At 34.0% G+C, this 26,961-nt stretch overlaps 1 protein-coding gene across 6 annotated transcripts in view; it reads right to left on the bottom strand.

Moving 5' to 3' along the window:
* The window catches only part of LOC129806038 (protein kinase C and casein kinase substrate in neurons protein 1), a 44,138-nt gene that overhangs the window by 2,129 nt on the left and 15,048 nt on the right, over positions 1-26,961 (bottom strand). For 3 of the 6 annotated variants that reach the window (XM_055854351.1, XM_055854349.1, XM_055854350.1), the window contains 6 exons: positions 16,481-16,629; positions 16,206-16,394; positions 9,535-9,882; positions 4,364-4,474; positions 3,729-3,898; positions 3,471-3,634 (listed from right to left, as the gene is read on the bottom strand). In XM_055854351.1, coding sequence (XP_055710326.1) covers positions 3,471-3,634; positions 3,729-3,898; positions 4,364-4,474; positions 9,535-9,882; positions 16,206-16,394; positions 16,481-16,629 — 1,131 coding nt within the window. Of the gene's footprint in view, positions 1-3,470; positions 3,635-3,728; positions 3,899-4,363; positions 4,475-9,534; positions 9,883-12,544; positions 12,557-16,205; positions 16,395-16,480; positions 16,630-26,961 lie in introns of all 6 variants that reach the window. The other 3 variants (XM_055854348.1, XM_055854352.1, XM_055854353.1) reach the window with 3 other exon arrangements.

Here is a 26,961-nt window from a genome sequence, read left to right as displayed (position 1 = left end):
CCGGGGATTCCACTAGAATTTTCCATGGAATATTCCACAAGTTTTCCTATGGATTTTCCACCGATTTTATCGCAACACGCCCCCTTTTTTGTAGGAAAATTCCTGCTTATTTCCTGAGGAAAATACAAGGAATACTTCCACGGAAAATTCCACTACCTTTCCATACAGATTTCTAAGAAAATTCCACACGTTTGTTTTTTCGTTTTACCGCTAGAATGTTTGTGGCGCTACAATATAGATGAATTATTTTGCTCGCAAATTTTATGCAAAGATCTTAGTGATTTATCTGTGTTACCTATAATCAGGGGGTGACATTAGGTCTGAAAAATGCGACCTGTTTTAGTGTAAATTTTTCCCTGTTTTCGTACACATTTCACAAGATTTCTCCAAAACTACGTAGTGCCAATTTGTAGTTTTCGGTTGCCTATTCAACATTAAGTTGGCTTTTATTTTGTATTAATATTTTTTGCTAATTCATTCTAGACTGACAGAAAACAGCTAATAACACCAAAAGTTTTTTTTAGCACGCTAGAAACATATGGGAAACATAGGAAATGTCATGGCCCTGCCTATAATATTTATTAAGTATGCGACGCTGCGTTTTGTGTAAATAACAGTGAAGTGATAACATTAAACAGACTGCAGACCTAAAATATATGTGTTTTTATTTCATGGAATGTATTTTTTTTAGGAAAATAATTTTTTGTACGATAGCTTTTTCTTTTCTAAAGTGTAAATTCGTTATCGCTGATTTAATAAAACATATCAAAATTCTCGTGATATTTACTATTTCTTTAATATTGGGAAATACAAATATGAGATGTATGTGACAGCTTCATTTGTTCTCCATTTTCTTTGGTGGAAAAATCCATATTCAATCCACGGAAATCTCTTGGGAAATATTCCACACAAAATATTCACTTAAATCCTTGGGAATTTCCATGGAAATACACCATGGAGAATTTCGGTGAATTTTGCAAGGAAAAATACTGGAAAATTCCGAGGAATTTTTGCTTGTGATTCCTTATTCCGCTTTCTTTTGCTATGGGGGATGTTATTTCCTTGAATTTTTCCTTGAAAAAATCCATGGAAATTTTCCATAATAGGTTCCAAGGAAAATTTGATGGATTTATGCTGGATTTTTTTTGCTGGAAGTATGTAACAACTTCATTTTTCCTCCATTTTATTTAGGTGGAAAAATCCATATAAAATCTGCAAACATTTCCATGGAAGTATTCCACAGAAAAAATCCTCTATAAATCCATCAAATTTTCCTTTGGAACCTATTATGGAAAATTCCAATGGAATTTTTCAAGGAAAGACAGTGTAAAATTCCGAGGAATTTTTCACTTGTTATTCCTATTCTGCTTTCTTTTGCTATGGGGATACCTATGACTTAAAAAAATCGCCATCATTAATTTTTGAAGGAAAAAGTATTTACCTACTTTGAAGGGGATATTTTTCAACCGATTTGGTTAAATTTGAATTTTTTGGAAAGGTCTTGAAATTTCCAGGATTAAGCCCTCTGTCCGATTCTGTCGTTTAAATGTAAGAAAATTATTTTTTTTACGATAATAACGTTGTGCAGAAAGGATATGTATAAGGATAGAATATTACTAGGAAATCACATGATAGAGATTGAGAAAAATCGATTTTATTATTGGGTGTCAAATTTCCTAATGTCTACGATATTTTGCCACAGAAAAAATCTTTCGAAAATTAGAGGTTATGTTAGACACAATATAACCTAAAAATTTCTAGAATGAAACCTGTACATAGACCTTTAAATTCTTTGTTTCTTGAGAATTCCAAGCTCAATCGAGATCGAGAAGTTTTTGAAGATAATTAAATTAAAAACAGTCGTACATGTGCATTTTGAAATATTGAAATATGTATATTCGAAAATTTATAGTAAAATTTTATTAAAAAATACGTAGTTTGTGTAATGAGTATTAGAATAAACAAACTAATAATTTGGTAACTTGACCTCAGAATTGAAGCCATTAATTCATACATGGGCATGACGTTTCCTATATTTCCCATATGTTTCTAGTGTGCCGAAAAAACTCTTGAGTTTATTAGCTGTTCTCTATCATTGTAGAATGAATTAACAAACAATACTAATATGAAATAAAAGCCTATTTAATAACGAAGAGGCAACCGAAAATCCTAAAGTGGCAATCTACGTAGTTTTGGAGATATCTTCTGAAATGTGTACGAAAACAGGTAAAAATTTACACTAAAACTGGTCACATTTTTCAGAGCTAATGTCCCTGATTACATATTAGGTAGCCGACCAAATCTGTTGGAGCATTCATTTTGATTTGTCATTTTACTGTCAAAAATAATATTTTCGGTCAGTTTTTGTCATAAAATGCGTAATATTTTTTTCATTTATAATAAAAATCATTTTGTAAAAATCAGTTTAATAGAAAATACTAAAGGGTTTCGGATATCTCTGGAAAAAATTTAATTCTTCTTACATTAATCGTATTGGGGGCGTGGTCTAATTTTTAATGGGCGTGATCTTAAGTGCTGTGGTCAAGATTGAATTAATGGTGACGATTTAACTCTTTCCGGACCGCAGCATATGCTGCAAGCCAATTTCACCATTTTTTAATCAAAAATATCTAAGCTCAGGAATTAATTGAGATCCTACAAAAAATATCTTACATTTGGACATACTTATAGTTTGTAATCATCCACAAGAATCGGATTATTATCAATTCTGAATAATTAAAAAACATTGTTTTTCATAGAATATTCATTTATGCTTCTTTGGGTACTCAGAGTCCCAAAAAAGACGAAAGAGTTAATAAAGCTGTATTTAGAGATAGTAAAATTTCAGAAATTTCAGGCAGAAATTTCATGAAATTTCTTGAAATTTACCAACTCTAGCTGTATTGTAACATCCCATTATTCCACATTAAAAATTTAAGAAAAACAGTCATTTTAAGTACTCTGAAAAAATGTTTTGTCAAATTAACAAGACCAGTTTGTAAAAAGGATGTGCTTCCATACAGAATATGGAAAAGGTTTGTCAAATCGGATTTTGTTAAAAGTTTGTCAAAAGGTTGTTTTTTCCATATAAAATGCAAGAAAAAGTTTTGTTAAATTGGTGAATAACATCATTTTGACAAAATTCCAACAAAATTCATTTGTTCGTTTAACAAGACATTTTTTTTCAGAATAGGCTTGAATCCTGAAAGGGGCGTGGCCTAAAGTATTTTAGGTATATTAATATTATTAATTATTAACATTTGCAGTTCAATAATGTCATTTTGTGTTCCAATTACGAAAGCACCATTTCAACTTGTGACAAATTTTCTGTACATTTTTCACATTATTTGTTATCATAAAAAAAGGAAATTGGAAAAGTTTCCATTTGAAGCATAAAATTGTGCTGCAAATGATTTCAACTTTTCCCACTTGAACAATTCAATAAAAAATCTATTTTGGGGAATTTTTACCTTGTTTGAAGGTCAGCTCATCACTCTCTGCACTTTCGTAGTCATAGAGTGCCTTAACCGGAACACCAGGCTCCCCATTATCGACAAGAACATTGTCAGCTGCATCTCCCTCATCCCATTCCTCCTCGTCAAATGGATTCTGATCCGTTTTTCCATTTCCATTTCTGCAAAAAAGAGAAAATCACAACAAAAATAGTAAAATCCAATGAAATGATCGGTGATGAGCTCATTGTTGGCATCTCCCAGTTCGCCACTTACGTCGTAATTGTGGCCGATTGACGACTCGGTGACACTTCACTCTTTGCATTGCTGTCTGACTTGGGTGAATCCATATTTGTGGAATTTCTGGATGCACTGGAATTCTTCACGCTCAAATTCACGGAAGTACGATTGGCACTTCCTTTGTTACTCGGTGGCGGTGGATAATCCTGCATTTTCCCGCCAATTGCAACAAAAAAAGTCGCAAAGAAAAAAAAAACAAAGATTAGATGATCAGGAACAAATGGTATTGCGCCACTTGTGCATATTTGATCTTTCTTTCCCTTCTTCAAACAAGAAAAAGTGTGAAAAAATTTCTATTGTTAATTTCTCACTTTTCCTCTTTCACCAATTTTTTTTCTCTAAATTTATTTTTTTCCCTCCCATTCCCATCTTTCTAATCTATTTGCTGTCTGTCTGCGTCTTTTTTTTTGCAGCTAAATGCTCAATGAACAGTGCAACAGTGACAAAGAATGGCAATTGCATTTTCAAATAAAAATAAATAAATAAATAAAATTTCGATAAGACACAAAAGGCAAGAGCAATTGCAATAAAATAAAAAATAAATAAATTTCCTGTTTGAAATAATTGATAAAAAAATAAGGTAAATTAAATAAAAACTCCACCATGCGTACATGCAAATCATCGCCGACGGGCCGCTGATGGATCAATGTTATTGGTGCGGCCGGAAGTGCTTCCTTGGACTTATTCCCTTTGGCAATGTCACGGAATTCTTCAGTGTACTCCTACAGTAAATGAAAGAAAAAACGAACCAAAAACACACAAAATCAATAGGCAAAGCAATTATAATAATTTCCCTCACTGATTGCAGAGTGAACATAAGGTTTCATGTTTCTTAAATTTTTGATGAATTTCGATTTCATTTTGTATTAAAAAACGAATTACAAAACAGAAAATACTGAATATACTGTTCCGGATTGAATCGAAAGACGCTGAAGGTATCCAGGAACAATAAAACCAGTGAGGAGAACTAACTTAACAACTTCATTTCACAAAAAATTAAAAGGAATTAAGTTCAAGACTAAGTTCATGGGGGTACCTTAGTAATAGTCTATCTTCACTACGAGTATGTGTTGCTCGCATGAAGTATACAATAAGACTAAAAACTTTCTAGGGTACGGCACTAACCCCGTTCTGAGTACTGTAGTGTGCATTTATAATGACAAATCCTTTATTAATGCTGATCATAGCTATTGCTTATACTCTGATTACATTAAAGCGTCTCTCGGATTTAAATTGCAAGCTTTCGACTTGAAGTTAGTCACAATAGGAATTGAGTTTTGTTTTGATTTTTTTGACGTTTCAAGAGAATTTCGTCAGCTTTTCATTTCTGAAAAAAATATTGAAAAAGGTTGTGTTTTGGCTGAGAAAAGTGATAAAAATGGAGAACCTGCGTAAATTGATCGTGGACACGTACCTGAAGAAGAATCCAAAACCGAGCTATTCTGAAATCGGAAGGATCACCGAAAAGTGTCCATCCGCGATGCGAAAAGTTATATTACGCTTCAAGGAATTCAAGACTGTTGTTCGAAAGCCAGGATGTGGCAGAAAACCTGGAGCTGTAGACAAGAGGATGGAGAAGAGAGTGTTGGCGCTTTTCCAGAAGCAACCTTGCCTTTCAGTCAGAGATGTGAGCAAAAAGCTGGGTATCTCCAAGAGCTTAGTGCAGAGAATCAAAGACAATGACGGATTGATAACGTACAAAGCTCAAGCTGCTCCCCATCGCACGGAAAATCAGAGGCAAAGTGCCAAAACGTGGTCGAGAAATTTGAGTGATCGAGTTTTGAAAGGCTTTCAAGGATGCATTTTGATGGACGACGAAACTGTCGTAAAAGGTGAATTTACTCAGTTGCTCGGCCAACAGTTTTACACGGCGAAGACTCGTACGGGTGTAGCCAGCAAGTACAGGTTCAAAGAGTACGACAAGTTCCCGAAGAAATATGTGGTTTGGATGGCAATCTGCTATTGTGGACGTCGCAGCGAAGAATTTTTCACGACAGGGACGATGAACGCGGATATCTACATTAAAGAGTGCCTCCAAAAACGATTTTTGCCACTGTATCAAAGCCACGACATCCCTCCTCTATTTTGGCCTGATTTGGCATTATGTCATTACGCAAAAGCCACCCTCGAATGGTTTGCCAACAACAATGTCAAATATGTAGATAAGAAGGTCAACCCACCCTGCACTCCAGAAGTCCGCCCCATTTGTAGGAGTCGGTTTTTCTACAATAGTCCTAATAATGGTAACTTATTTGAAAGTTGTGTGCCATTTGCCTTCATGACAGCGTGAGAGAAATGGTATGTAAGAGGGAAATAGAGTCAGTCGTAGTTTGACCGTGAAATGGGGAGCATGAAGCTTCGAGTTCTGGGCTCCTGACGGCAGATAATTGGTTATTTCGGGGCCCAGGACAACACATTGAGAAATACTGGGGAATTTTGAAAGGATACTTGAAGAAGAAAGCTAATCCACACAAAGATTTGCAGGACTTCGCTCAAAAGTGGAAGAAAGTCGTCAGAGATCGTGGGGACGACCTTGTCCAGAGCCTTCGGAGGGGAGTAAAGAAAATGGTGCGAAGATTTCGCGGAGAAACCGCTTGAATAAAAAACCATAAAGTATATTTGAATCTCAATGAAATATCCTTTCAAGAAATATAAATAATATTTTTGTATTATAGTTTTTTAATGAGTCATTTGTCTTCTTGGATTTAAATCCGGGACACGCTTTAGATTAGAGTACAGTGGGGGCGGTTCCTCGCGGAACCGCTGCACCCAGGCCTCCTTTTGGGTCCATTATGCATCCCCGGTTAAATTAATCCCTGTTAAGGGAAAGATGGTTCAAGCCAGCCCGTTTTTCGGATAAACTCCATTAAATAGGGCGGATTTAATCTTGATAGTGAGTGACCGTCTCCTCAGTTAGAAAGTGACCGGTTAGAATATTAGCAATCTGCCGGGCTCTCCAGCGACTGTCTCCTACCAGGTACGCTGTCCCTTACTTATCCAAGTTTGTCATGAACAATTTGGACACGGGAAAATCTTTAGTCGCGGCCCATTCCGTTTAATGAAGTTTTAGTAAATAGATTTCTTCATTTGCAAGGAAATCCCTACAGCAGGCTCGAGACCAATGAAGGCAGTCTGTTTCTTCATTTCCCGCTATGCCCCTGTGTCCAGGTTTCCAATGTAGACCGACGTCACATTACCGTGAGGTCGCTTTTAACATTTTCCTGCGCTCAGTCACGAGAGCAGAATGCCACTCATATCGTGTTATAGACAGAATCGCAGCTCTATTATTTGAGAAAATTTGAACTTTTCTACACTCGATGCCAGATTCCACTAGACTCCGAGCACCACGCAGGATTGCGATGACCTCAGCCTGAAACACAGTCGTGTACTGGCCGAGGGGCACTGATCCGCCAATTTGAAACTCCGAGCAATGGTAACTGGTGCCTGAGGATCCTTCAACTCGAGAACCGTCAGTGAATAGAGCGAGTACTAGCAATTATCATTTGTACGTAATTTGGTTTTTGTGAATAAAACAGTATTTGGCAAGTCTTCGGACAAACACGCGTCTTTTATTTATGCCAGATTACCACAGTACCACAAAATATCCACAAGGCAGAATAGAGCGAAATGCAAGTTTCCACGATACGAATAATTAAGTTCGTCAAAGGAATACGAAGGTCGTCGAAGACCAGAAGTCTGTATCTTTTACTGTTTGACCTTAAGCTAGTTAACCGATTGCTCAAAGGTCGATACTCCCGCATCTTCCTTGAATTTTAGATCAATTATTATTTTTCCCACGCAATGGTATCCAACCGCGTAAGGACAAGGTATGCCACCTTTTGGCTCAAGCACCTGGAATTGTAGCAAGATGGGAAGAGTAATTCCAAGACCTGTTGTGCGCAAATCATGGACAGTCTGAGCAGGGAGAAGAGATACTACACGGTAAAAACTTTTGGACACTCACCAAAATATTGGAACAAGTTTTCCTTGGAACAAATTTTTTTGGAATCAATTTGTACCTAGAGAAGATATTTGTTTGTTCCAAAAAGTTTTCTTTACAGTTTTGTTACGTAATATAGTTACAATTTTGTTAGAGTTTTCTTTTGGAACCGTTTTGATACGATGGTGGAATGTCTACAAATTTGAGTTGATTTCGTTTTATACCATTTTTTCCTGAAAGTTGCAATAGAATTTGTTTCACTCTGCTGTTTTGTTCCCACTGTCAGGAACAAATTGGTGCAATTTTTTATAACAATATTATTCCTACATCTGGAACATATTTGTTCCAAAAATTTTCGGTGTCCGTGGACGAGGTAATTTTTGGAACGAAATTGTTACTCATATGGGGAATCTTTTTGTTCCCATTGTCGGGAACTTCAGTAGAGATGGATTTCGGTGGCGAAAGTTCATAAGGAACATCAAATAAAAATCAACTTGAGAGCGTTTTATACAGACGCGTGCATTTACGACATCATATGCGAGTTCTGCAGCAGAAGAGGAAGAGAATCTCGAATTAAAAAGTGAAACCATGTAGCACGAAAATTGCCATAGATTTAGCGTCCTTCTCGCTTCGGTGACGGGTGACTGAGTGAGAGGAGGGATACGATTTTATACTAGACGAGATATTTTTTGGAACAAATTCGTTACTAATATTGGGTATCTTTTTGTTTCTACTAGAAGGTACAAATTTATTCCAAAAATTTTCGCAAATTGCCGAAATTTATTACTGTGTAGTAAACGTTACTTAAGAGAAATTCTCTTAGTTTTCCTGGATTTTTCTGAAAAAATCTTAAAATTTCCAATGCAACTGCATCGGTCCCAACCGGTAATGAGTCACAAAAGTACCAGTAATTAAATAAGATTTATCAAATATTGGTGTTTTATTAGTCAGAAATGTCAACTAAATTGATACAGTCAGTGTATCAATGAATTAAATGGGAATACACTAATTATAATCCAAAATTAATGTCAGTTCAATGTCTGATTGTGGTTTAAAAGCTCTTCTACCTTTCTCGCATTGTTCACCATTATCAATTTTAATGGTTTGTTTATTCATTCAGTATCTCTATTCAGAATGAAATGAGACTCCAAGTATTTCGTTTGTTTTTCTTGCTCAAACTCTACGAAAAGAGGAATGTATATTGATTTTTAAATTCACTTCATTTGATTGGCCGTTACTAGGGTTAGAGGCCAAACGGTTCGGCAGGACCCTCAATTAATCAACTCCTAGACCATCAACATTTCATGTTTCTAAATATTCTTTTTACGATTTTTCAAGGTCAAAAGTTAAAAAGGCTCTAGAGAGGGTATTTTCCAACCGATTGGGATAGAGTTGGGTTCCTTTAAAAGGTCTTGGAATTCTGGACAAGTTTTGCATTATTTCAGTTGAAAAGTTCGAACTTATGGTCACGATTTCTTTTCTTATTGCTCAAATACTGCTAAAAAGAAAAATCCACCGAGCATTCTGCAAAGCAGGAACGCTTTATTACCCTGTTGAACATAAAATTTGTCTACAATTTGTTGGCTAAATTTCTCAGATATCAAATGCAAATTTTCTGAGAAAGTGTTCAATGTTTGGGTTATGATTCACTCTGCAAACAGCAAGATAAAAAAATCAGGCTTTGGTAAAAAAAATCAACAGAAATTAACATTTAAAAAAAATTAAACATTGAAAATTTGATAAATTTCGAAGCATCACATCAAAAGGCCAATAAAGCTTCTCTGCGGAGCTCAAAGAAGCTGAAATTGCTGTAAAAAAATAAATAAAAGTAGTGGGACTTACGATAAATGCTGGCCAGTTCATTGCCATGTTGACACCATGATTGTTGGACCACCATTTGAGATCCTTCTGATGATCAGCATTGTTGACAGTGTGATAGAATTCCTCATAGATTTGCGGCAAACTCGGCTCCTGTGAGATATTGAGGGACTTGTGTATGGCGAAGAGGACTTGCTTGAAGAATCGCAGACGGGTCTCCTCCATTTGTTGGCACTTCTCAAACACCGAAGTCATATCCTCAATGTAAATTGGATTGTACTTGTTGATCTCACTCAGTGACTGTTCATACTTTTCCCGACACTTTTGCACTTCATCTTTCGTACGCTGCACTCGATCTTGCATCTTCTTCACCTGTTTTGCCAAATGCGAAAGTTAAAACGAAAAATCAATATCGAAATTACCTTATTCAACAATTATCAAAGACTCAAACAATTGGCTTGAGGTTCGAATTCAGAATTCTGAACTATCAAATTCGAAACCTTAAAACTGCTTCATTTGAATCCTAAACATATTAAAAAATGACAGTCTATCGAAACGCCATCTATATAATTCGCAAAATAAATATTTTCATATTTCATGCAATTCAAAAAGGGAAAAAACTAAACATGTATATCGAATTGACAGCTTTGATTAATTTTACGATTTTCAAAGAAAACTAATAAATTTTGGGGTATCTGCAGACCCAGGCATTAGTCTTCTTCGAGTGAGGTATTCTTTTTCCCTTCTTCTTTTTTACTTGTGGCGCTGGCAACTATTATCAGTATTTATTTCTCAAATTTTTAACCGAAAGTGATCACAATGAACAAAAAACCACGAAATTTCTCAAAAAAAAAACACAACTCCTTGAATTTCGAATACTTATTTTTATTTTTTATCTGACATAGCACAATTATAGCAACTAGGGTTGCCACATGGAGAAGTTATACAGCAATAATATTGTTTTTTGTATCAAATGCCCGTGATTCCTCTTCTAAGTTCTTTCCAAAATTTCCAGAGTTATTTTAACATAGTCGCGACGGACATTAAATTTAAAAACTATTTTAAGAAGTTTGACATTTACATTGCAGTGACATTATTATGAATCTTATAAGTTACGTGAACGTTGAAAAAATGAAGTATAAAGATTTTAATAATCTTTATTGAAGCATATCTCCTCAATTCTGAGATAAATCTTAAGGTGTTAAACCACTAAATCCTAGTTTACAGGCTATTTCATGTTCCGTGACAAAATATTTAATTAAAGCGTTAGATTTATTTAATCCTCAAAGCAAAAACCGGTCTCGATAAAAATTCAAAATCCAGAAAGCAAAAATTTATTGTCTCAAAATTTCAGTAAGTCGGTACTTCGAAAGAATTGAAATCCGGAATGAGTCAAAGTCCCGAACGTCAAAATCCCGATAGCAAAATCCTGAAAAACCAACATTTCGAATAAATCGAAATCCGGAATGAGTCAAAATCCGAAAAAGACTAAAATCTCGAAAGCTAAAACCCATTGGGCCAAACCCCGGAAAGTCGATATTTCGAAAGGATCGAAATCCGGAATGAGTTAAAATCCCAAACGTCAAAATACCGAAAGCTAAAACTCATTGGTTTAAAATCCCAAAAAACCAAAATTTCAAATGGATCGAAATCTGGAATGAGTCAAAATTCCGAAAAGTCAAAATCACTAAAGGATCAAAATCTCGAAAAGATCGAAATCCGGAATGAACCAAAGTACGAAAAAGACTAATATCCCGAAAGGAAAGTTCATTGAGTCAAATGAAAAAGAAAAGTAAAAATTTCGAATTGATCGAAATTCGAAGCGAGTCAAAATCCCAAACGCCAAAATCTCGAAAAGACGAGAAAAGCCAAAATTTCGAACGGGTCGAAATCCGGAATGGGTCAAAATTTTGAAAAAGCAAAAATCCCGAAATCCAAGATTCTGAATTCTTAAAGCGCTAACGTTGTACCCACATTGGCAGAAGCAAAGAGAAATTTTCTATGTTTTGGGACATTACTATATTTAACGAATTATGATTGATGCTCTAATCTAATAGAAAAACCTCGTATAATTTGGTCCCTTTTAGAATTTCGACCATTTGGATTTTTGGGTTTCGCGAATTTTGGTTTTTGGGATTTCGGCTTTAGAAGTTTCAGCTTTTCGGTATTTTGACCCATTCGGGATTTATGGATTTTCAGTCATTCGAAATTTTGGGGTTCAAGATTTTAAATTTCGGGATTTGGCTTTTTTTTTGGGATTCTGGGGAAAACATAACAAACTTCACAGTGAGAATGTTACGACGAAAATGTTACACTTAAGGTTTTTTTTTTAATTTTAATTTTCTTTCAGCATAAAATAGAAAATCACTAATTTTGATTTTGGGGGGAGGAAGGGCATCTGGACTTCGCTTTTTTAAAGCTTTAAGATTTATCTCATACGTTAATATACTAACTCCAAATATGGAGAGTTTTGAAAAAAGTTAAAATTAAAGGGTCCTCCTTGCTATCAGTTTTGAAAATAAATATTACAGACAGAAGTTTGTTAATCTACCATGTCTCAAATTTCGTTTTCAAATTTTATTTTTTTTTTAAATTAAAAAAAACTTTACTTTATATAAAAAAAAACTTTATTTATAGAATACGAATCAACCTATAAAAGTCGATTTAAAAAGGCTTAATGAAAAATCAGCAAAAAAGTAAAAATTCTTTGTTTTAATTATTGCAAAATGTTTGCTGAATTTAGCCTTCAATCGTTTAACAAACAGATGGCGTTCCGAGTAGCAGTCAATTTTTCGAAGTCTTTAAATTTCGAAAAAGACAGTTTAGGCTACTAAATTCGAACATGTCAATCATTTCAGCCTTTCAGGATATTTAAACCAAAAATAAGATTCGGATTTTTATTTCAAAAGCATTTTTGAATGAAATCTACGAGTACTGAAGGAAATTATTAAATTTTCATGTTTTTCGGAGAAGGAGGGAAAAGGGCACAGTACTACAAATCTAAATAATTCTTTTTTTCTCTTCAAATACTCACGTTAGGGTCAGACTGCAAAAGAGAGACATGAATTAATTGGTGGGATATTTTGCACAAAAACGAAAAAAAAAGACAGTGAAAAATAAGCAACAAATCTTAGGAAATTTCTTCAAAAAAAGTTCATTACAATTTTACAAGAGATGTCCAAACAATGCATAAAAATTACTCATTATTTTCTTTAGTTCAAAATTCTCTCTAATAAATAGAGTTACGTTATTCACTTTTGGAATCTGCGAAAATTTCCAAGAAATCTCCATGGAAAAGTGTTAATATTTTTTTTGTCTTTATTAAACAACTGCAAATTATTGTTGCGCAATGTTTCTTTTTTTTTATCTAAATTGGGAGATGATATTACTAGCAGTGTTTCATATCGCTAGCATTTAGATTAACTCCAATGAAGCATTTTTAATTACAAATTGGACGGAATTGAATGGGTTTTTCATCAATAAAACATTGTATTGAAAATGAAAAGCTGGTAAATGCTACAGGGAAGTCCATAAAAAAGTGTTGCATAAAATATTCTTATTCTTGTTTCCATCCTTTCCCATGATTTTTTTTACCGTGCCGAAATTGGGACAAAATCTCTTCAGAAGCGGCTGTGTTGACATTTTCCATTGATTGCCGTACGATGTTCGGCAAGAAGAATAAAAAAACATAATTTAGAAATACTTTTTTGAGGAATAAATTATTTGAAGCAAATTAAGCGACTAATCTATTTTCTCATTCTATATCTTTTTTAAAGGTTTAAAGCAATAAGGAATAAGTTTTGGTGCTTTCATATATGGGAAATATTAATATATTTCAGAAAATGTTATGGGAACATAGAAATATTTAGATTAGAACATGTTTGTTCTAAATCAATGAAATAAATCTAATTACTTTGTGCAGTAGTTGTAGTGAATTTGTGAATGAAACCAAAATTTTAAGTTTTTTTTAATAAAAAAATAAGCTTTAGAATTGTAAAAAATAATAATTTTTTACAGATTTTTTAATTACAAAAAATTTGTATTTATTAAATTCGGAAACGGTTATTTTAAATTTTCACTTTTTTTTAAATTCTCAAAATGCCAAAATGATTATTTTTTTTATAAAAACCAATTATTCTTCTTTAAAGAACAATAATAATTTCCAAAATATTACACTTTCTCATAAAATTAGAGAATAAATTAGAATTTTAAGTTTATTCTTACTCTTCTTAAACATTTTCGAAAGCCAAATGTTAATATTATTCTTTTTTAAATAATTTGCACTGATACTCATTTTTTAGAATAAAGTTTACTTTTCGATTTTGCTAGAAAGCAACCGTAGAAAAAAAATAACATTTCTGACATTTTCTCTTCGAATTTCGAAATGTCAAGTGTCAACTGTGAGGAAAATCAAAATCAAGAACTTCATAATAATCATTTTCCATTACAAATTCTCCAGAAAACTTGTTGACTTTTAATAAACTTTAATATTTTTTTTTAATTAATCTTGAATAACTAGCATTCAATTTGGTTTTCGAACATCAAAGGCAGCCGAGACACCTTTAATTTAGAATGAAAAAAACAAAAAATTCTATGTGAATAGATGGATAAAAATCGACTTTTTTATTTATTTATTTTTTAATATTTTAGTGAGTTTGATTCTACAAAAGTGTCTTGGCTAAAAGGTAAATAGATTTCCATTTGTACAAAATGTCAGTGATATTCGAAAAATTGAAAAACAACTCTGATTTTTTAAATTAAATTTTCGCTAAAATTCTAACAATTTATAAAATCCGGCACTTTATTAAAAAAAAATATTGCTTTTAACATCCTAAAAAAATTAAAATTGATTCCAACAATCGTTTTACTTTATCAAGAACACAATTTCATTCTAAATAGAATAAGCAATTGTTCGATATTTAAACGGTAAATAAGTTTTTTGTTGATGTAATTTTTACCGCCAATTCGCAAGATTTGTAAAAAGGAGAGGAGCAGAAAATGTGCTGCAAAGTTTTCGAAGTTCATTAGAGCACTTGCAAACCTATTCGGTGCTTTGATTTCGACTCTGTATCTTCGAAAATACTTCGAATTGACTTATAGCTTATCTATGGAATGAAGAAATAAGAGAAAAATCGATTATTTCGACCTTGTAGATAAGGAAAACCCTTAAAAGCTGGAGTTTAATTCTGCAATTGTGTCTTCGCTAAAACGTAAAAGGAGCTCTTTTTGGCAAAAATGTAATTGATGTTCGAAGACTTTAAATTCCGTGTCGAATTAGTGCATTAAATTCTCGCGTAATCAGTGGAGGAAATTTATGAAATGTCACACTAAAAACTGGAAAAAGAGATATTCAATTTCAACCTTCCCGATTTGAGAGCTCTCTCCGATTGAGGTGTTTTCTGTACCGATTCGATGGTATATTAGAAAGAACTTACTAAAAAAAAACCCGGTGGAAGTTCGAAAGTTTAAACCGACCGGTTTAAACCGACAGTAAATTATTTGGGAAGAATTCAAGTTCAACTTCGAATTTTTAAATTAAATTTTCGCACAAATTGGGAATATATCAAATGTCACAATAAGGAGCGATTAAAAGTACTATACTCAGTGATTTGAGGAGAATTATAACGAAATAAGTCTTGTTGCTTTGATTTTACCAATTACAAAGCAAAAACAGATTCATTTTCACATTTGAAACATTTCGAAATTCGAACAGGAAATACTTCGGCCACCATGCGGACGAAATGGGAAGTAAGTGTCTTTTCTTTGGCTTTCGAAATTGATTTTCGAATAATATTTTCACTTTGGGAAACTCCGATAGTGAGCTCTCGGAGTAGATTTTGTTCCGAAAACATGTTTTCGAAACTGACTATGAAGCATCTTACTCTAAAGCAATTTTAATGGGAATCTGATGCAAATTCAATTAGATTTTCTTCTTTAGCAACATTATTTTATTCTTGGAATCTAAAGCCAAGTTTTATTGGGTACGGAAGAGGAAACAAAAATGCGATAATTTTGCTGGAAATAGTTGTTTTATGAAACACTTTTTGGGACACTCGGGGCATTTTTCTAAATTGAATTGTAGCTTAAATTTCTTAAAATTGATCAAGCTTATCAATAGCTCTTTGGAACTCTATTTGCTATCAATAAGTTTTTGTATTATTCTCGATTACTAGGCTCTACAAATTCCGGGAAAGTATAATTTTCCAAATGAGATTGAGAATTAAATATTAAAAAGTTATTGATCAACTGGAATTAGGACAAATTTTGCGGAATTTAGAGCACTAAAAAATGCAAAGAATGTCCTATTTACAATATTGACATTTCAGCTCTTGAAAAATTTTAATTTTTCAGCACAAAATTCCACGATATTTTTTTCCTCGAACATTCAATTTAAGTAAATATATGATAAAGTTTACTGAATCATCTATATTTTGTATCAAAATTCTCGTTGCTTTATTGAATTTCAGAGCAACTTCAAGTTTCTTATCAATATTTAATTTTCACGCTAGAAATATATCTTGAGGTAGAAGATATTTTATTTCAGAGATCTTATCAATGAGTAAATATTATTTTCTCTATTCGATTGAGTTGCAAGAGGGTAAGAATTTTTGAAATTTATGCAATAATTCAATTTAGAATTTCTGTATGGGCTGGAAAATTCACAATATTTCATGTATATAAGATCACAATCTCACCTGATCAGGAGATAGTGAACTATCTGCATTGGCATTTCTCTCTTGATTTGTTGCAGTTTTCTCCGTTTTGCACGCTGAATGGTAGTCTGATTTGGCTTTTTCCACCTTGGCCAAATGCTTAGCCCATGGTTTCTGTGCCTTCTTGAACAATTCCTCCATTTCTTTCCTCTCCTTGATCTGAATCATTGTCTAATGGGGAATTTTTTATCAAAAAGTAATTTTCAGGATAATCTTTGGGAGCATATACTAAAAAAAAACACTAAAAGGAAACTCACTTTGTGATAATTATCCTTTTGCCATGTTTTAATCTGATTGCTCACATCTCCCAGGAGATTTTCCTTGATCTTCAAATGAACGTCCGAAAGACGATCAGCTTCCGTGAGTATTCCCTTCCATGCTGCCTCAATTGTCCCATATTCAGGTCCTACAAGGCACCCAAATACAGATAAAAAAAAGATTGCATTTTTTGCAGGTGAATCGCATTGACAAATTTCACCGTTGAAGCATATTAATTGATACATTTTCACTCAGCAATTCCGCGTTACTACAACAAAGTCATCTTCACAATATTCCTCTTTCTCTCTGACGACCCCAACATTGAATCTCTCCAATACATTAAACCGGTTTCATTTCTCCGTGGAATGTCTCAAAAATATTCTCAACTTGCGTTTATCCAAATGGATCCAAATGCCAAGACAAAACTGGACACAAATCCAGATTCCCACTGACCACAACTTGAAGATCCCCACACCCGTCCAACGGTCATTTCAATTAGTCCGTATGAGAAAGCGACACAACATTCGAGTGTGAAAGAACTCTACATAAATATTCCAACAGTAGACACCAAATATATAGTGCAATTTCTCTCAATTAATCTTTACTTAAGCCATTAATAAAGACCGATCGTCTTTTAATTAATTTCACCACAATCTCTTCTGAATTCAAGACTTATACCCTTCTTGATTTTGAAAAAGAAACACCTCCATAAACCGAATTATTATTAAATTAACCAATTGTAAAGTTTCGCATCTTACTGTATGGGAGATCTTTTATTTTTTCTCGCATTCCCTCCTCGCAAACTTCTCTCATTCCAACCACTCAACGGACAAATAGTGCAAAAGAAGTTCTCCATATGAGTGAGAATTTCCTCTATGACATACTCAAAAAAGAGGAAGAAAAACGAAAGGGATAGCGGAATCTAAGATACTCCTCAAAATGCTCGATTTTCGAACTTGTGGCAAGTTAACCTGGAAAATCGCCTCATGGAATAGAAAATCAGAAGGATCATTTATACGGGCTTCAGACCTAAGGCTTAGCTATCTGGCTTAACTCCTCTAATTCCTCATCAGGCACGATTTTTTAGGAAATCGTTGTTTAGAATTGGATATTAAGGGCAAATGATCCAATAGATTTTGAAAAATCAATAAAATTGCTTGTTATTTAGATTTTTGAGACCTTCGGGAACTGGGCTAAACCTCCAGTCTGAAGCTGGCCTTATGATCGTAGAAAAAATGTTGTTAGTTCAGAAGACATTCTTTGTTCAGACGAAAAGAAAAGTGTTTCGGATTAAGCAGGAATGGTATGCTGCACGAGTTATAGGTTCCGTTCTGTAATAACTAATAACCTTTTGAAGAGAGAAAGCCCAAAAGCCAAGCTAAACCTATTCGAAAATCAACCGGAAGGCCTAAAATGCAAGTTCACGTACTCGCCGCTTTTGCGCTGATTGTTCTGTCGTTTCGAATTTCGGTATTCTTGACACTTCAATCGTCGACAACGCCAACAACAGTGTGCAAACGTTACTTGCAAAACGTGATTTTTTTGTAAAATCGCCTTACAAAAGCAAACTTTACGATCATAGACAAAATATTGTTAGTTTCCTTTTGTTCAGACGAGAAGAAAAGTGTCTCGGATTAAGGGAGGAATGGTATGCTGTACGAGCTAGGCTCCGTTCAGTAATAACCTTTCGAAGAGAGAAAGCCAAGCGCAAACCTATTCGAAAATCAACCGGAAGCCTAAAGTGCAAGTTCACGTACTCGCCGCTTTAGCGCTGATTGTTCTGCCATTTCGAATTTCGGTATTCTTGACACTTCAATTGTCGACAACGCCAACAACAGCGTGCAAACGTTTGCTGCAAAAAGTGAATTTTTGTGAAGCTTTGCGGAATTTCCGGATGGCAGAAGTTTAAATTGCAATTTCATTAAAATAAATGTTCTTTTCGTCAACTTGCTCACTTTTGTGTAAGTCGTTGGTTTAAACTTTCGAACTTCCAACGGTTTTGTAGGTAAGCTCTCTCTGATATACCCTCGAATAGGTATAGAGAAAATCTCAACCGGAGAAAGCTATCAAAAATAGGGAAGGTTATTACTTAACGAAAGGATTGGGTATTCTTCAAGGGGTGAATAAATGGCTCTCAGAGTGGATTGAGAGCGGCTATTGGCAAAATTGTGCCGATCTGGAGTTAAAAATCGGCAGATTAAAATGTTCGTCCACTCTTATGTCTATCTACAGTGTATCTATCTACACACTAGAAAAAAATATGTCCATATTGAAGTTTTTCCCATACAAGCGTATGGAATTTGCTTCAATATGGACATAAATTTCTCTAGTGTGTAGAGGCCATTATGAAGTATAGCGGTCGTTTAAAATCGTACGAGTCGTTTAAACTGTGTTGTTCGTTTAAACTCGTGTTGTGGAATTTTTCCGGAATTTCTGCTAAATCCGCAGACCGCCACAAGATCGAGGAATTCTTGCAAAATAAGCCAATCGGCACAGTTTTTTCAAAAGATCGGTGGATCGGCATTCGAGTGAACCGTGAGCGGCATAGTTATCTACCCCTTGGTACCCTCGCAACTGAAGAGTGATTTTCCAAATGTGTTTATGCTAAAAAGTAAATTACAGCATATTCGCAGAAAATTTCGTTGATGTTCGATGAATTCAAAATCAAATTCAAATCTTCAAACTAAATTTTCGCAAAGGATTGGGAGTCTATAAAGGTAGTAGACTAATATGCTTTTAAAGGAGTTATACAGTGATTATAAGATTACAATGAAACAGGAAGAAATAGACGGAGACACTGAACCTTTCTTGATTTTCACAATTTTATTCTCTACGACGTTTCGAGGATGGATGTCCTCTTCATCAGGTATCGAATATGGCAGGGAAAATCACGTACAGGTGGGAGTTGTTACACTGCACTTGAACTTTGATCACGAATTGATCCGTGATGTTCACCATTCGACTGACTGACACAGAATCCGATGATTCTGTGTCAGTCAGTCGAATGGTGAACATCACGGATCAATTCGTGATCAAAGTTCAAGTGCAGTGTAACAACTCCCACCTGTACGTGATTTTCCCTGCCATATTCGATACCTGATGAAGAGGACATCCATCCTCGAAACGTCGTAGAGAATAAAATTGTGAAAATCAAGAAAGGTTCAGTGTCTCCGTCTATTTCCTGCTACATTCTGTCGAACCGAAATTCTTCTGATGAAACAGGAATGTTATAAGTTAACGTAAACACATAAAAATGTCTTTTCTTTGTGTGTCGTGTGTTTCGAACTCAATATTCGAATGTCTTCTCCCTTGGGTAAAGTAATTTCTAAATTAAACAGAAAGATGTTTTATTCACAGTGGAAGTTCAAAATATTCGAAGATCGGTTTGGAAAGCCAAAGACAATTTTACTTTCTTTTTTCATCTGCATGGTGATCGAAGTACTTTCTGTTCGAATTTCGAAATGTCTAAAGTGGCAAAATGTATCTGTTATTACAATGTTGTGGAGAAAATCCCGAAAGGACCATTTCATTCTAATCTAATTTCTCTAACAATCACTGTGTTATATTTTCAACAGCTCCTTATAGTGACATTAAATAAATTTTCCCCGTCTTGTACGAAAAATTAATTTGAAAATTCGAATTTGAATTTGAATTCTTCGAACAACAAAAGGTAAATAGGCTTCTGTTTGCCACCGAGTTGATAGTTAATAAAGGCAGTGTTTTCAACTATCAAAGGCTACGATCAGCAAAAATATGCTAACCGGTCAGCATTTCTCGAACTAAAAGTGCTAACCAAATCGAAATGGCACTGCCTCGTGAGTGTCGTTTTAAGGAGAATTCAGCTGAAAATACATATTTTTGCCGCTGAATTGAAATCGGTTAGCATTTGGTGCTCGCTGGGCTACTTTTTGGCTAGGACACTATACGAGAATCAAACTCCAGTCAAGATTTTCTGGGAATGTTTAACTTAGAATTGGATTAATAAGTGCAAATCATCTATTAAATTCCGAAAAACAAATAAAGTTCATTGTTATATACGGTTTTGTGACCTTTGGGAACTAGGCTAAACCTCAAGTCAGAAGACCACTTTTGATTGAAAGGATCGAAAATGTTTACAAATTTCCTCGCAGTTCTTGTATTATTTCGGCGAACATTACAAATTGAAATTGAAATTGAAAATATGAAATATGTATTTTTAGATAGATTTTAATGCACAATTTCGAAATATATCAGACTGATAAGTCAATTCACTTTAGGAAAACATTTGCCATGAATCTTCACTGCCTCTATGCAAAAACGTATGGAAAAATGAATGTCGAGAAACCCCTGAACCTAGTGTTAGAGAAAGACTTGGGTCTATCTATACATAACGAACTGATATTTAAAAAAAAATCTCAGATAGCAACATTTCAGAGTTTCAACTAGTTTCTTCTCCTTCTTCTTTTGTTCTTTGAATCAACGGGAAGTGATCTAATGGATGACTTCTCGTGTACGATTAGTTTCTTTGGAACATAAAATACTCAAGCGGCTAATACGAGAACTAATGTTCTTTTTTCAGTAGACTTACAAACAGAATTTCGAAATTTAGATTCAAATATTTCTATTTGAATACAATAGTAGGATAGCCAGAGGTGATAGACGATATCTCAAAATACACAATCTGTGACGTATGTATAAAGAATAAAGGATCAGAAAAAGAAACTCCTTCTGCATAGGAAAATGTGAAGACCATTATAAGTTCTAAGTCGTTATCCATCACTGTTTCTTCTCTTATGTCATTCTACTAACGAAAGAGATAAAGAAACGGAAGAATGTAATTTTGTAAGAGGATTATATAAATTGCTCTTTCTTTGGAGTACGAGCAATAAAACCCCAAGTAGTAAATTTGCATTGCATTGAAATTGCACATGTGAGACAAGAATTGAAGATGAGCACCCAACAATTCCTCAGTGTATTTGCCATCTCCGGCATTGATCGAGGCGATCTGCATAATTAAGTTGCAAACACGTTTTAGTCTTTTATGTTGATCTCAGTGTTTGCTAACGCGCAACATCGCAGCTGAAAAGCAAAAATTGGTGACCGTCGTCGCTCTTTTTTATCCAACAATGTCAATGTCTATCCTTCCTATATTTAGCCACACATCACAGATATTGCTCAAAAAATCGTGACTTTTATCTGTGCTCATCCCGGACTATTATGAAAAAAGCATTAGAGATAGAATGCGCCACAGACATGAGATCATGATGTGAGACAAGACAAAAAACAAAAACGATCATGCAAAACCGTCACTAAAGTTGCTTCTAAAAAGACATTCATCATTAATTTTATTACAATACTCCCCCATTAATTGAACGTTTTTACTTAGCTGTGAAGCTATTTATCTTCTAATGTCTGCTAATCTGTTAGACACTCTCTCATGTTCACACTTTCATAAGTTTCTAAGTATATGGGATACCCCCTGTCAATTCACTTCAATCATCTCCGATCAATTGAGATCTATGGAAAATATTTTACAAACAGTAGAAAAGAAAACAAACACTCATACAATGACAAGTGGTAGCGATTTTAAATGAAATGTTTGAACAACAAAATTCACTTCAATGTGTTTTCTTTTCAGGAGAGAATTATTGATGAATTGGTCGATTGTTTTTTGCCTTCTTGCTCAATATTTTGAAGAATTTGAGATATTGTTGATAAAATATTTTAGATTAGGTCATTAGAGCTGATTTATGACTCAATCAATAAACTTTGGGTTTGCAGTTTGCATCATTGGAACTATTTGGTGATAAAACTGTACAATGTTATATTTCAGGGGAAAATAATTTCTGGTTTCCATTTTTTATCAAATTGAAAGAATTAATCGGTAGGGGGATTCTGTATCAGTATGACAATGTCATATGACAAATTTTCATGCAAATTTTCAAGCCAAAAGAGCATTTTATTGTCAACAAATCTGTGAAGCTTTCAGTAACTGATATGAGTCAGATTTTTAAAATTTAAATTTGTCATATGACAATGTCATATTGTTACAGAATTCCCCTACAGGTGACACCTTTTAACAGATTTTTTTAATCTTCCTTCACTAAGTTTCCAGTGACATGTCTCAACAAGTGAAAAGTTTCCACCCATAAAAACCTGTCAAATGACTATATTATGGCGCGTTTTATAACATAAAAACGTGACAAATACTTGAGATCCTTGAGACCTACCCCTTCGCAAAAGTTTTTTTTTATATGGAGCTGTTTGAAGCCAACTCATAAATTGCTTCCAAACTCAACTTATACTTCGAGTTCCGAAAAACTTTTTAGATGGAAATATAGAATATTTATCCCTCTTTACAAGGCACAGAGTCCTGTATACAAGGCACATATCAATTGTGACATTTATCGTGTAACGGCCACGAGTGCAGAAAAATTTCCGTACGAATCTGTATGTGAATGTAAGAAAGTGTTTTCAACTTTGAAGGCCACTTGCCAGGGAGTAGCTTGAGATGAGAATCGAACCTAGGACCTCTATCATAAATGAGGGTGACTTTATCGATCGAACGCATTGGTGAAAACCACTCCTAAGTATTAGAATTTAAGAAAAATCATACAAAAAGTAGGGGTACAAAGTCGCCCCCGGAGTGCAAAGTCACCCGTATCTACGGTACGTCAAAAACCTAGGTCATTTGACTCTTTAACCTCTATTTCCATAAAATTTTATAAAATAGGAGAGCCTAGGGGCAAAATGTCACAAACTGAGAATATAAAAATCAACTACAGTAGAGTCCTTTAAATCGGAATCTCACAAAATTGAATTACCGACTCGACGTTTGATGTTAAATGTGAGGTTATGTTAAAAAAAAATCGTGTTGTGAAAGATTAAGAAACATATTTCTCTGCTACTTCCTGAACATTTATGTATAGAATCTTATTAAATGAAAAGGCATTTGATTTACGGTGCAATTTAATCTCAAATATCCCAGTGAGCAGTTAGCTGAAAAAAGCAGCGTTTTCAGGATATTTTTGCTGAGTTGATCAGCAAAACTACCCGGTCGGAACGAAATCGGAGCTATAACATATTTCCATCATACTAGTCTGACAAAAATCTGAGTCCGATTTTTATTATATCTTTCATTTATAAATATATGATACTAGTATCCTGTAATTGTCCAAGATAAGTTCCACTCATTCTACAGTGTCTTTGACATGTTCCACTGACACATTAACATCGAAACTAAAAGCGCAATCTTTTTTTTACTATTTTGCAAAGATTTGTATGAAAATAGGTATAATTTTTTCATTAACTTTGAAAATATCGTTCGAATTGGGAAGTAAGAAATGTTCCGTCTGATACAGGGTAAGGGGGACCCAGAGTTGAACCATTAATTAACACCCAGTTTTAGGCACAATTTTAGCCCTTATCCGCAAGATATGAATAGTAGGCCCGAATTAAGGACTGGATTTTGCCACGTACATCAATGGCGATCGAATGAAACTGTCAAATACACCTTCTGATTTCACTTTCGAATATTATACAATCGGTAGAAGCTACAAGGATAATGATATGTTTTGTTTAACTGGTATTAACGATTTAACACTTTGGAAAAGGAATAATCATAGCGTAAAAATTTGTCTCAGAAAATTAAACTACAAAAAAAAAAAATAAAAAAAACACGTATTTCTAGGTTGCAAATTTCTTTATAGTTATCACTAAACTTTTCTCTACATGAAATGCACCGCCGTATATTTATTATTATTAATAAAAACAGTAATATCACTCAGGAAAATATTCCAACTTGTCTCTGACAGATCAGCTACATGACGGGCGATATAATTTTCGTAGTTCCAATGCTCGCCACTACGAGCGCAATACAGTGTCCTTTATGTACATTTTCTAAGGGGTATTTTCTATGAGAGCTTCTTAAAAGTAAAGTATGAAAGATAGAGGTTAATTTAGGCTTTAATTGATACTTAACTGGTCAGACGGGATATTATTTGTATTGAGGTACAGAGAATCGTTAATCAAACCAAGTGGAACTTAAATCACTCAATTTAATCCAAATCCATGCGTCTCTCGCCATTTTGGCATTAATTCCAGCCTTCAAGACTTAACGATGGTAATGTCTTTTCGCAGGCTGTATGTCACTTGTTACAATATCATTGTTACATTGGAGATTGGTGAATCCAATGACGGTAGGATTTTTTCATATTTACACGAAAATTCGTCTGAATCAATACTAATACTGATTTTTCAAGGTTAAAGGTTTAAAAGGCTCTAGAGAGCGTATTTCTGAACCGAAAGGTATCCAGATTGGGTTCATTGGAAAGGTCTTGGAATTCTTGGCAAGCCTGAATTGATTACACTCGGTTATGAATCGATAAGAAATTTTTGCCCGAAAATCAGTTCTTTTGCTCTTATAACTATTTTCAGGATCTTTTGAGTGATTCATTACGTTCATGGATCGGTTCAAATCGATTGCGATGTGAAAGTACTTTTGAGATACAGCATCTAAGCTAAGACTTATAATTGAATGCAATCTATATTCAAAGGGGTTTGTTTTATTTTTCTCCGAAACGTATAAATTATGAAGAAGCACGAATTTTATGTGTTTCCTGCACTTAATCATCAGAAATATTTGAGGTTAGATCTAGCATAACCTCACTTTCTATATTAACCTCTTAATAAAAGAGAAAAGTCAGGCTCAATATCTCAGTAAAACCTTGTAATTTCATCTTAGCAAAATTCAAACTTCCCCTTTAGGTTATGTAATTTCCTAACCACACTTTTCGCAACTTAACCTCTTGTGTATATACAAAATTTTCTCTTTTGAATACAATAGCAGTAACTTCTGAGATGCTTTGTCACCCTTTTTTCTGAGAAAGCAGTGACCTCCTAGAGATCATGAAGTTCGTATTGACAATCCTATGTCTAAAAATCTCGTTTGCCAGAAGGCTTAGTTTCTCCATCGGATGATCTGCTGTATTATAATTTCAATTTCGGATTATACATCATCCTGTGATAAAATCAATATGATTCAAGTAATCTCCTAATCTCTGAATAATTTACTGTTCTTATTCAAATTAAGGTAGTCTAGTTATTTCCCCATTTGCCATTTTAGTTGTTCTGCCTACAACATAATCCATGTTCAATCAATCATCAAAATTTGTAAACTCCACTCCAACACCAGTAACAAAAGCTTTATTGATGTTTAACACCTCATTTAGCAACGCTAAGCAATTAAATATTTAATTTCTCCTCATTTCGAGTTAATTTCCTTCCACGATTATTAACTTATCGCTCATATTTTCAAATATTGTGTACATGAGCTATCAAAAGTATATGGTAAACCCCGTTGAATTATTCATCATTCTCAATTGAATCAGTTTTTATTTCCCCTCATACAAACAATGAATTTTGATCCAATTTCAATCATTTTAAGGTCACTCTTTACAATTTGTGACTACATTTTATGACTCAATTATTAGCTAGATATTGGAGTTATATCACTCTATCTCTAAATTGACCAAAATTGAATTACATATCAAGACAGAAGATGAAACTACCAATAAAAGCTGGTCATTTCGCGTTAAAAAAAAAGTAGAATTTCGCAGTGAATTTATCTACTGTGGAAAATAGAACATATCTGAGAGTGGAATTTATTGTTTAGGGCGCGCAGAATTACTTGAGACAGCAATTGAGAAGAAGCGTTACACAAAGTTTATCTGGCAGGAGATAGTAAAACAATTAAAGAAACAAGGAAAATGGATTTTCTTCACTGTAATAGATGAAAGTTAGAAATGCCAAGAATGTCATGCGATATTGTTCAATGAAGTGAAATCCTATTAATTAAATTCCTTTTACGATATCAATACATTTCTCAATAAAACTGTGAGAAATTCTGAAGAGTGTTTGGAGAAAATTTCAAGAATCTTATCAAAAACACTTGAAATTTGTATCTCACAGATATTATTACGTCACTCCAACTAAAACCAAAATACTGAAGGAAAATTAGTCAATTGAAAATTTTTAAAGAATCCCAAATATTTTACGTCGGCTGTCGCACTATCTTCTGCTTTATTGTCGGCGAAAGGGATACAAGAAGTCAAAAAATATTTAATTTATGGGAGTGGTTATCTTTTGAAAGGCTATCATTGTCGTGTGTGAAGGTGTCGGAAGTCTCCAAGCCCAAAAACTGATTGATTATTTTATACTGTGGCATCATATTCTCGGTGAAACGGAAAGAAGTCTTTTATTCATGAAAGGGGCAATAAGTTATTTCTGTTATAAATTAACTAAATATCGGAAGTTATAGCTATTGTAGTCAAAACAGAAAATTTTCTATACAGGCAAGAGGTTATGTTGCGAAAAGTGTGGTTAGGAAATGACATAACCTAAAGGGGAAGTTTGAATTTTGCTAAGATGAAATTACAAGGTTTTACTGAGATATTGAGCCTGACTTTTCTCTTTTATTAAGAGGTTAATATAGAAATTGAGG

This window comes from Phlebotomus papatasi, chromosome 3 (assembly GCF_024763615.1).
Source record: "Phlebotomus papatasi isolate M1 chromosome 3, Ppap_2.1, whole genome shotgun sequence".
In the NCBI taxonomy this organism is placed as follows: domain Eukaryota; kingdom Metazoa; phylum Arthropoda; class Insecta; order Diptera; family Psychodidae; genus Phlebotomus; species Phlebotomus papatasi.
Note: the sequence above shows the minus strand (reverse complement) of the source record. Positions and strands in the feature narration are given on the sequence as shown.